Source organism: Mirounga angustirostris, unplaced genomic scaffold, assembly GCF_029215605.1.
Source record: "Mirounga angustirostris isolate CCGP_5_RB_7025 unplaced genomic scaffold, mMirAng1.0.hap1 SCAF_6, whole genome shotgun sequence".
Lineage (NCBI taxonomy): Eukaryota > Metazoa > Chordata > Mammalia > Carnivora > Phocidae > Mirounga > Mirounga angustirostris.
This window is the reverse complement of record NW_026991714.1, coordinates 31,091,613-31,103,804: the sequence shown is the minus strand read 5'-3', so window position 1 is coordinate 31,103,804 and position 12,192 is coordinate 31,091,613. Positions and strand designations below refer to the sequence as shown.

At 34.5% G+C, this 12,192-nt stretch overlaps 1 protein-coding gene across 3 annotated transcripts in view; it reads left to right on the top strand.

Moving 5' to 3' along the window:
* PTPRC (protein tyrosine phosphatase receptor type C) overlaps positions 1-12,192 on the top strand; it is a 120,640-nt gene that overhangs the window by 66,598 nt on the left and 41,850 nt on the right. For all 3 annotated transcript variants that reach the window (XM_045877086.3, XM_045877087.3, XM_045877088.3), the window contains 5 exons: positions 37-102; positions 1,250-1,276; positions 3,033-3,251; positions 5,361-5,489; positions 6,638-6,778. In XM_045877086.3, the coding sequence (XP_045733042.2) occupies positions 37-102; positions 1,250-1,276; positions 3,033-3,251; positions 5,361-5,489; positions 6,638-6,778 (582 nt within the window). The remainder of the gene's footprint in view (positions 1-36; positions 103-1,249; positions 1,277-3,032; positions 3,252-5,360; positions 5,490-6,637; positions 6,779-12,192) is intronic.

Here is a 12,192-nt window from a genome sequence, read left to right as displayed (position 1 = left end):
CTCACTAACTTTTATTCTCTGTTCATTTCCTTGCAGGTGTGACTCTTACGTCCACTTCACCTACAGCGAGCATTATCCATAAAACTGCTCCCACAACAATAGGTGACAATCTTACCTTCAGCCATGCAGTCATACCATGTACCTGGGATGTGCTCATAGAAGAGTCTCCCATTTGCTCTACACGGGGCTCCTTTTTTTGAGAAGTTCTATTGAGTATTCTAATCATGGGGGCTGTGGAATAGCAGTTAGTCTTAAAACCCTTATTTTAGCAAGGCAACAACTGGTGAGATCAGAGCATCATGTTACTGTCATAACCTATCATGTCATTATAGCACCCCTCTGCTCTCCTAACTTTGTACTTAATGCAAATGCATAGAAAAATAATCAAATATACTAGGACTTCTTTCTGTAAGAGTGGGTTCAGGTATTAATATGAAAAGGAACTAGTCTATCAATGGGATTCTCCATTCCAAGTGGTGAATAGCCGAGGATTGACTGTAGAGCCCCAGTCATGCAACATGGAGCATGGAAGCAAAAGCAAGGGGCCTCTAGGGAATGAACAGAGCAATTGGCAGTGAGTCGGCCATGGCAGAGCCTGCAAGCCCACTCTTCTTTCCCCAATTCTTCCAACTCAAAGACCAGATTAGCAGAGACCTCTTCGCTTTCACAAAGCACATTTCCATTCATTCTTCAGTAATGCTTCACACAAGATATGTTTCAATTCATTGAAAGAGCCATTAATTACTCTGGATCCAGTATATGTGCAAAGAACTTAACAAAAATTAAACTAGGGAATAAGCAGCTTTTGCCTGTTTTCTGATGTTTTTAAACAAAGGTGTAAACTGAACTCTCTCGAGGTTATAATTATATAATCTATTTTGAGATTAATCAAGGGGATGAGGATCTTTTAAATGTTTTTGGCTGTGTGTAGAGTTAGCCATGTCACCACACCATAATCAGATGGGTGCTCAAAAATGCCAACATTATTATTATCACAATCATGTTTTTTGGGTAAATTCATGAAAATGTTTTATAGAACTAGCTCATTAGTTTATAACATTTGAAGTTTTGAGATTAAAACATTGTACTAGGCACTGTGAACCCTGCATTGTCTGTTAAACCTAACTCATAGACTTTACAACTTATGAAGTTGAAACATTGTAAAACCACCCTTTCACAAAATGACTATAGCAGAGATATTGTAAATGAAATTTTAATAATTTGCATTCTCTTTTTTTTTCTATTATAGTTCCTACTACACCTAAGCAATCATGTGGTAAGTTTGTTTATCTAGAGGAAGCATATATCACTTTAGAATATTGCTTGAATTATTTCCTTCTTCGTTCTAAGCTTCAAGACCCACTAGCAAGTTATACTCACTGGCTCTCATTTCCCAGTAATCATTAGTTCCAAATCTTAAGAGCCAGTGTCCTTCAGGAGCAAGAAGATTGATGTCATATTCAGACCTAGTTTTGAGCATCAGGATTAATAATTACTAGCTAAACAACTTTGGTGAAGCCACTTAACTTCCGTTTGGGTGTGCGTGAAATGGAAGATAACAAGTTTGCTTTGGGGTTGCAGGGGGTGAGGATTCAGTGTAATGATACATGTGAAATGTGGAGAATACCTTCAAGGCTTGTGAAGAAAAAGAATCTGTTTTTGTCTCTGCCTCTCTTTCTGTTTTGTCAGGGTTTTGGCTCAAAGCAGGTGCTTGAGAGCAGTTTGTGCAACCCTTTTCCCATTTTCCTACTCTCTTCTCAGTGAAGGTCTTTCGTGATAGGGGCTTCACCCTCCATATTGTTTGTGAATCTCATCGCTGAAGTCTCTGCCTTCGGCAGCTCCCCATACATTTAATGTAAAGATCAGCCTTCATATGTTTGCTTAATTAATATGGTATTTTATGATCATATTTCTCCTATATTATTGCCTCCTTACACTCTTCACTTAACTAGTATGAAATTACTTACAGTTTTCTAAACCCATAGTGGTTACATAATGTCTCTGTGTTCTCTCCTGCTCTTCTTCCTCTACGCTTAGAATTCCACTCTGCCTTCATCCAGCGCACCCCCTCCCACCATCTCTTTTCCTATGTCCTACTCATATTTTAAAACACAAACTGAGTCACCACCTCCTCTGGAGAGCCTCTCCTATCCCTGCAATCTGAATAGATTTCTCCCCACCCTACTCCCATATTATTTTGTGCATAATCTTGTTTTAGGTGTTTGCATGTCTTCTGCAACTCATGTCTATGTTTATCTCCATGTTAGGACTCTACATTTCTAAGAGCTGATCATTTGTATTCCTAGGGCTTGGGACAATGTCTTAAAGATAATAAGGGCTTAATAATGTTCATTGGATTAAAAATGAGTGAATAAATTAGCATTTGTGGAAAACATATTTTTACCAGTCAACGGAATTTGTTTAAATAAAGGAGAGAATGTGAGATGTCACTAAGGAGAGGTCCTTAGGAGGGTTTATTATTGATAATTTTACCTAGGTAAAGGAGTAATGAGGCCTGTGGTCCCTGAATTAATGTTCCACATATTCGGAGAAACAGGTAATCAAGAACTGCATTTTAGAAAGAAAGGGAAATGATAAAGCAAGGAGAAGAAATTTGTCAGATGCTTCATTCATTTGTGCATCAATTCAACAAGTAATATTCAAACAAACGAGCCCCTACTAATGACAGGTTTTACGCAAAAACTTGGATTTATGTTGATGCTCAAAGTAAACTGGACTTTGCTGTCATAGAATGAATATACAGTTCAGTCAGGAAGACAGACATTAATCTGTCAATCACCCAAGTATAAACTTAAAAGCTGAGGTCCTTGATAGGCAGGGATATAAAGGGAATTTTGAAAAATAATTATGGACACACCTGATGTGTTTCCTCTCTTTTTCATGTTTCTGGGGATACTTTGTTAGATATTTGATATTTTTGAAAATCTATAATAAGGTGCTTGCATTTGATGTAGGTTTATTTGTTCTGAAAATTTTTTTAAAAGATAATCCTCATTTTTATTTTCTTTCAGATGAGAAGTATGCACATATCTCTGTGAAATATCATTATGATAATGAAACTAAGTCATTTAAGGCAAAACTAAATGTTAGTGATGAAGTGAATTGTGGAAATGCCACATGTGTAGAGAATGAGATCCAGACCCTACCAGAATGTGCAAATATTAATGTTACTATAAGTCATAATTCATGTCTTACTCCAAATAAAATTTTAAACTTGGAAGTACCACCAGGTAAATATAAATTGGTTTCTATTTGTATATTTACAAAAAAGTACAATTCTATGTGTCTTGCATGCTAGGGGTTGCAGGAATCTGTCAGGTGAGTGAGCAGGGATGAAGGAAAGGAAGTTGGCAGGACGCAAGTGGGTGAACTTTCTGCTCTCCTACCCCAGTGAGTTTAGGAAGTCTTATAAGCCGTCTTAATTCTTCTTCCCTCCCTACACTCCTTCTACACAGTGTATCGCGTAGATTAAGTATTATTTATCCCTCTGTGGATAAGCGATTATCCACAAGCTTTCTCCCCCCCCCCCCACTTAATTCAAGTCATTAAATACATATGTGCACATATTTATCCTTCTAAATAGAGTTGTGTCTGGAGTATATTGGGGGAAAACACAAAGTCAAGGATTTGATGGTTGTGGAAAGAACAAAAATACTTGCACATAAAAAAAGAGATTATGATCATTTTAAGGTGATCAAGCCGGTTTTGCCAGCTCAGCTCCTGCTGGGAAGAAGGGACCAGGGTATCAAGCCCACTCCACTAAAGCATATCTTTACAAAATACATTTTGGAAAAGGGATTCAGGAACTGTAAATGTTTTGACTATCTCACATCACATAATAATTCAAGAACATTGATTTGTTAACATTTCAATAGGTTAAAGTTTGCTTTCATATCTTGGTTATTGTAAATAATGCTGCTTTAAACATAGGGGTGCATGTAACCTTTTGAATTAATGTTCTTGTATTCTTTGGGTGAATATCTAGCAGTGAGATTGCTGGATCATAGGGTAGTTCTATTTTTAACTTTTTGAGGAACCGCCATACTGTTTTCCACAGTGGCTGCCCCAGTTTGTATCCCCACCAACAGTGCACAAGGGGACCTTTTTCTTCACATCCTCACCAACACCTGTTGTTCTTGTGTTGTTGATTTTAGCCATTCTGACAGGTGTGATGTGATAGCTCATGTAGTTTTGATTTGCATTTCCCTGATGGTCAGTGATGATGAGCATCTTTTCATGTGTCTGTTGGCCATCTGCATGTCTTCTTTGGAGAAATGTCTGTTTATGCCTTCTGCCTGACTATTTGTTTTTTTGGGTGTTGATTTGTGTAAGTTCTTTATATATTTTGGATACGAATCCTTTATTGGATTTGTCATTTGCAACAACATGGATGTAGCTAGAGAATATAATGCTAAATGAAATAGTTAGAGAAAGACAAATACTATATGACTTCACTCATATATGGAATTTAAGAAACAAAACAAACAAAGGGAAAAAATAAGAGAGAGAGAGACAGAAAGCAAGAAACAGACTTTTTTTTTTTTTTAAAGATTTTATTTATTTGACACAGAGAGATACAGCAAGAGAGGGAACACAAGCAGGGGGAGTGGGAGAGTGAGAAGCAGGCTTCCCGCTGAGCAGGGATAAGGGCTCCATCCCAAGACCCTGGGATCATGACCTAAGTTGAAGGCAGACGCTTAACAACTGAGCCACGCAGGTGCCCCAAGAAACAGACTCTTAACTATAGAGAACAAACTGATGGTGACCAGAGGGGAAGGGGATTAAAAAGGTGATGCGGATTAAGGAGTGCACTTGTTATTGTAGGGAATTGTTGCATTGCTAAATAAAATAAAATAAAAACTTAAAAATACATAGGTTAAAGATTGATTTTTTTGAAAAATTATTGAAATAAATTATCAATTAGGAACAGAAAATGACGATGTAAAAAACATTCTCCAAGACAGAACCCCCTATACTCTGTGTAATAATCATTTAATAAAAAAATCAAGAGTAAATAAAAAAATTGAAGATATAAGAAAAAGAATGAAGTGAGTGTGTTAAAATGTGCAAAAAATGCAATTTCACCTAGACATTTGCTTGGGTCCCATTTTTTAAAGGTAAGATAAATTCTAAATAAAATGCTGCCAAAATGTGTGATGTTAAAAAGAATAAGCTAAATAATTGAGACATGCAAAACCCTGAATTATTAGACTTTGCCAAAAGCACTCTAAATGCTTGCCAAAGACTATATCATGAATATAATTTCAGTCACTTTAATTGAGCATATGGCACACATTATGAAACATTAATCATCTATTTCTATATCTTCTTTTTGACAGGTCCTGAAGGTTTTGATTTGAAAAATTGTACAGAGGATGAAAAAGCAAATACTTCTATTTGTTTAAAAGTAGAAGAAAATGAAACATTTACTTGTGATAATAATAAAATTAGATACACATTTCAATGTGGTAAGAATATAGCTTTGATTAGAGTATTTTTATGGTAGAAAGTTGTTCTAGATGTATCTAATCCTTCCTTCCTTCCTTTCTTCCCTCCCTCCTACCCCCTCCCTTCTTTATTTTTTTCCTTCTTTCTCCCCCTTTCCTCTCCCTACCACTGTCTCCCTCCCCCTCCCCTTCCCCACTTTTGGTCCATGGTATATTTGGAGTCAAAACATCGTATTCTTTATACCACTCAAATTCACAAAATAGACAAATACTTTCCTTAAAAAATAATCTTTGAAATAGTAACAGTCAATTAATTTACAAGAATTTTCTTGGCAATTGTTATACACAAGATATTGTTGAAGGGATTATCACAGAAGGATGTTATAAAAAAATTATGATACACATACTGTTAGAATAAAAGCAAACATAAGATCATATTACTCAAGAGTTTATGTGGTCAGCCCTCCATCAACAAAATTCATAGACAACCTCAAGAACACTTACATGAAAGACAAGTGGGAAAAGCACAGTAAGTGCCTCTAGGAATATGAATTTGGGTTCATACGGGGGGCAAGAACTGAGATACCGGTTCTTTTTAATAATTAATGACTTAAGGAATTTTTAATTCTTTTTATTTGAATTTATTAAGGTGGAAGCTCCTTCTTTGGTATAAAGCCATCTGCTAAGCCATATTTGGCAAAACAGAGACAGACAGACACACACACACACACACAAAGGGATGTAGTGCAACACGGTTGTAATCATCATGTTATAAAGAAGATTCATGGCTGTGATATAAATAGTATGAGGAAAGCAAGAACAAACTGATGATGAACTGATGGCAAAACAATGATGTATCTAAAATATTTGTTAGGCAAAAGCTAACTCAGGTTCAATCTCAGTTTCTGAACAGAGAACTCCTTCCATCAGTTATATTAGAGACACTCTCAAATTCAGTTGGACTTTTTAATATTTTCTTTAAAATGGAGAATGGCAAAACCGTGCATTATGATAGTAGTTTTTTGTAGTATCATTTACTTATTATTTACTATTTGTAAAAGTTTTCAATTCTGATAGATATTAAATTATTATAGATAGGAAATCTAAAGAGAAAATTAAATGTGATATATTGTATTCATATACTGATATATGTTACTTATGTCTTTCAGGTAATTATACTGCACATAATAAGACAGAAGTTAACTTTGAACCCTTTTCACCTAACCAAAGTTATTCCTGTAGTTTACAAGCATCCTATGGTGGCCATATGTTTTTGCACATAAATAAAACTGTTCAAACAGATATTGGAAGTGAGTATATTACTTATATGTGTATGTAAAATTTCTTCTTATGTTCTTACAATTCTTTGAGAATCACAGAAAATGATGCTGTAGATTTGGAGCAAGGGTTTCAGAAATTAGATATGTATCAGTTTGTAAAGTAGAATTTCAAAATGAATGACAGAAGATCCAAACCTTTGTCAAGTTTTTTGTGTGTTTGTTTTGTTTTTATTTGTTTTTTTCAACTGCAAATTGTAGGCCCTTGTGAGCTTATGGTGGAAACAAAACCAAGATAGATGATCCGGTTTGTTCACACATTTCCCATTTTCTCCTGAGCACCATTCCCTTCTTGGTGGGCTACTGCACCCACTGCCCCTCTATCAAACCCTGCCTTTGACAGAAGTGAGCACAAGGCTATTAAAACACAGCAGCAAATCTAAATATCGGTGGCAAGATAATAGTTAGCATGACTAAAATGCCAGCAATATAAATAATAACAAGATTATAATAGCTAAGAACAGTTGGAAAATGCCATTCTGGAAAATAATAGCATTTGGGAGCTGGAGGGGAGAAGGAAGGGAACAGTGCTAGAATTCCACTCTTATTCGGTGGAAGTATGGAGATTCCAATGAAATGTAGAATCTGCTAGGAAAAAAATATGTTGATTATGTGTATGACAATTTATGATTACCCACCGAAGAAAGAGAGAGGAGCAAAAGGTAGTGGAGAAAAGGAGGAAGAAGAAGCAGAGGGAGAGGAAAGAGGAGGAAGAAGAGGAGGAGGAAAAGAGAGAGAGAGATTGAGAGAGAGAGAGAATGAGAGAGGGAGAGAGAAGGAGGAGGTGGAGGAGGAGGAAGTGGCAGGGAGGGAATGAGAAAGGGAGAGAAGAAATACTAGTAGAAAGCAATAGGTGAGATAGCAGAAATATGCCACACAATATATCAAAAGTCGCCATAAATACAAATGGCCTCAGTTTACCTTTTGAAACACAGATACTCAGATTTGAGTAAAGACATATTGTGGAGGAATTTCATAGTCTGAAGGAAGACCAAGTGATATTTTAGGAGAAATTTTATCATTTTGCTGTATGCTGAGTGACAATCAACGGAGAGTGCTTGTAAGAACCAAAACAATAAATGCAAAAATGATAGAAGGGAGAACATCACTAAGTTTAGAGTACCAAGTTATTGAAAGAAGGAAGAAAATTATACTAAGAATTTATTCACAAACTTAAAGGCTTGTTTTTTTAAAAAGAATAATAAAATAGACCTCTAGCAAAAACTGAAACCCCCCATTGATTTAAAAAATTCTTAAAGTAGACATTTAACAAATTATAAAACAACTTTGCATCCAATATGAAAAGTTAGATAAGATGAATAATTTTATAGAACTTATGAATTATGAAAATTTACCTGGGAGGCGTTAGAAAATTGGAATTAAATTTATAGTCCAATGTCTCTCTACTCATTTCACACTCACCGTCTGCTTCCCTCACCTGTTCTTAAGAAAATGTGAAGAAATATTTGCCACAGGTTCAAAGAATGGATAGTTTCTATCTTATCCAAACTACTCAACAGGATAGAAGACATGGTTATCTATCAACTCATTTTGGTTATTCTTAGGGTTTAGGATAGGCTTAGGGTTAATGTTCAGTGGATTTGCAACTTGAGTAAAACTGAGGCAACTATAGGTCAATCTCTCCTGTGAACACAGATACTAAATAGTAAATTAAGTGTTAGCAAAGTGGATCCTTCAGTGTATTAAAAATATATAATCACCAAAAAGATATACAAATGACAAATAAGAATATGAAAAGATGCTCTACTTCCTATGCCATCAGGGAAATTCAAACAAAAACAAGAATGAGATACACTACATGCCTATTAGAATGTCCAGAATCTGAAATACTCACAACATCAAATATTTGCAACATGTGGAACAATGTTGCAATCTAAAACAAAATCATTCATTGCTGGTAAGAATGCGAAGTGGTATAGCCACTCTGGAAGACATTTTGGTGGTTTCTGCTAAACGAAACATACTATTTCCATACAATCCACACTCCTTGGTATTTACTCAAAGGAGCTGAAAAGTTATGTCCACACAAGAACCTACCCAGAGCTGTTTATAGCAGCTTTATTCATAATTGCCAAAACCAAGGCAACCAAGATGTCCTTTGGTAGGTGAATGGGTAAATTATAGTAGAACCAGACAATGGAATATTATTCAGCACTAAAGAGAAATGAGTTGTCAAGCCATGGGAAGACATGAAAGAACTTTAAATGCATATTACTAAGTGAAAGAAGCCAATCCGGAAAGACTACATATTGTATGGTTCCAACTACATGATATTCTGAAAAAAGCAAAACTATGGAAGCAGTAAAAAGATCAGAGGCTGCATGATACCATACTCTGCATGATACTGTAATCATGGGTACATGTCATTTGATACATTTGCTCAAACGTACAGAATATATGACATCAAGAATGAGCCCTAATATGAACTTTGGGTTTGGAGATTGTGATGTGTCAGTTGTTAATTCACCAACTTTGTGATTCACCCATTTAAAGTATATAATTCGGTGTTTTAAAAATATATTAAGACTATATTAAGAGTTGTGCAATCACCACCAGAATCAACTTTAGAACTTTAGAACATTTTCATCACACCAAAAAGAAACCCCGTATCTGTTAGCATTCGGTCCCCATTTCCCTCCTACTTTCCACACCTAGACAACTACCACTCTACTTTCTGCTCCAATGGATTTGCCTATTCCGGATATTTCATATAAATGGAATCATATAATATGTTGTCTTTTGTGACTGGTTTCTTTCACTTAGCATAATGTTTTCAGGGTGCTTCCATGTTGTAAAATGTATCAATACTTCAATTCTTTTATTGCCTGATAATATTCCATTGTATGGATATGCCTTATTTTGTTTGTTCATCCATCAGTTGATTAGGTTGTCTCTATTTTTTGGTTATTATGAATAATGCTGCTATGAACATTCATTTACAAGTTTTGTATAGACCTATGTTTCATTACTCTTGTGTTCACGCCTAGGATTGGATTTGGGGATCATATGGCAACCTTATGTTCTGAATTTTGAAGAACTGCCAATCTGTTTTCCAAAGTGGTTGTATCACTTTACATTCCCATGAACAATGCGTGAGGGTTCTAATTTATCCATCCACATCTTCACCAACACTCATTATTGTCTCTCTTTTTTATTATAGTCATCCCAGTGGATATAAAGTGGTATCTCATTGTGATTTGGATTAATGACTAATGATTTTGAGCATGGCTTCAGGTGTTTATTGGCCATTTGTATATCTTTTATCTATTCAAATCCTTTGCTAATTTTAAAAAATCTTTTTTATTAAGTTATAAGAGTTCTTTATATGTTCTAGACACAAGTCCCTTGTCAGACATATGCTTTGCAAATATCTTTTTCCATTGTGTGGGTTGTCATTTTACTTTGTTGATAACTTTTGAAACTTATAAGATTTTAATTTTGATGAAGTCCAACTTATCAACTTTACCCTTTTGCTTATGGTTTGGTGTCACCTTTAAAACTCATTGCCAAATCCAAAGTCATGCAGATTTATTCCTATGTTTTCTTCTAATAGTTTTATAGTTTTATCTCCTAAATGTAACACTATTAATCCATTTTGAGTTAATATTTGTATATGATGTGAGGTAAGAGTTCAGTTTCATACTTTTGATATGACTGTCCACTTGTCCTAGGACCATTTGCTAAAAAGATTATCTTTTCCCCATTGAATATCCTTGCCACCCTTGTCAAAAGTTAACCGTAATGATGGGCTTATTTCTGGACTCTAAGCTTTATTCCATTGATCTACATGTCTATTCTTATGTTAGTATTACTCTTGCTTTATATAAGTTTTGAAATCAGAAATTGTGACCTTCAACTTTGTTCTTCAAAATTGTTTTGGTTATTCAAGTTTCCATGAAATTACACGTGAAGTTTAGGATCAACTTGTCAATTTCTATAAATAAGCCAGTCAGAATTCTGATAGGGGTTGCATTGAGCCTGTATAAATCAATTTAGGGAGTAATGCCATCTCAAAAATGTTAGTCTTCCAGTCCATGAATGTGCCGTGTCTTCCCATTAATTTGTCTTCTTTAATGTATTAAAAATTTTTTTTGTAGTTTCCAGTACATAAGTTTTGCACTTCTTTTTTTAAAATTTATTTCTAGTTTTATATTTATTCTTGCTTATATGGTAATATTTTCTTAATTTAATTTTCAGATTGTTTATTGCTAGTATATAGACATACTATTTATTTTCTGTGTTGATCTTGCAGTCCGTCACATTACTGAACTTGTTTATTAAGGATAATATCACAGAACTTTTGAAAGACCATACTAAAATGATTCTAAATGTTATATGGAAGGGTTAGCTAAGGATTAAGGGAACTGCCCCAATATGACTCCTGATTACTCTCCAAAACAAAATCACAAGAAGAAAAATAAAACTACATTAAAATTATGTCCCCAGCACACCTAAAAAAATGTAATATTTTTTGAATATTAAGTACTAAAATTATTGCAATCTTTATAAATCAATGTGACAAAATAGAAATCCTAGGAAATTTTTTATAAATAAAAAATATACTTTATAAAAAATATGGGAAAGGGTAGTTTTTTTCAACAAATGATCCAGGTATCCCTATAGAAGAAAAAATGAACATCAGTCTTTACCTCTCAACAAACACAAAAATTAACTCAAAGTGGATTGCAGACCTAAACACTAAAGTTAAAACTATAAAATGTCTAGACAAAGACCTTAGAAAAAAAACAACCTTTGCTATTTTGGTGCAGGCAATGATTTCTTAGGACATAAAAAGGAAGAATCATAAAGAAAAATTTTATAAATTAAACTTTATGAAAATTGAATGTTCTGCTCTTCAAATAAAGCCATTAAGGAAATAAAAAGCAATCAATCCATATATTATAGGAAAATATCCACAATTAATTTTTCAACAAAAGAAGTTTCCCCAGAATATATAGGGAACTCTTCCAAATACAAAATAAGACACCGACTGACCAAATTAAAAATACTCAAACATTTTGAACATATGCTTCACAAAAGAAGATATGCAAATGGCCAATAAGCATGTGTAAAGATGCTCAATATCATTAGTCATCTGGGGAATGCAAATTAAAACAACTATGAGAGGATGATGACATTACACACCCACTAAAATGGCTAACGTTAAAAAGACTGACAATACTACTGGTGGAGAATGTAAGGTAATAACTTAAAAATTTTACTCCAGGTTATTTGCCAAAGAGAAAAAACATGTCACACAAAGACTTCTACACAAAGATTCATAGCAGATTGACTCATAGCAGCCAAGAGTCTGGAAACAACCCTAATGTCCCAACAACAGTTGAATGGATAGATAAAATGTGGTA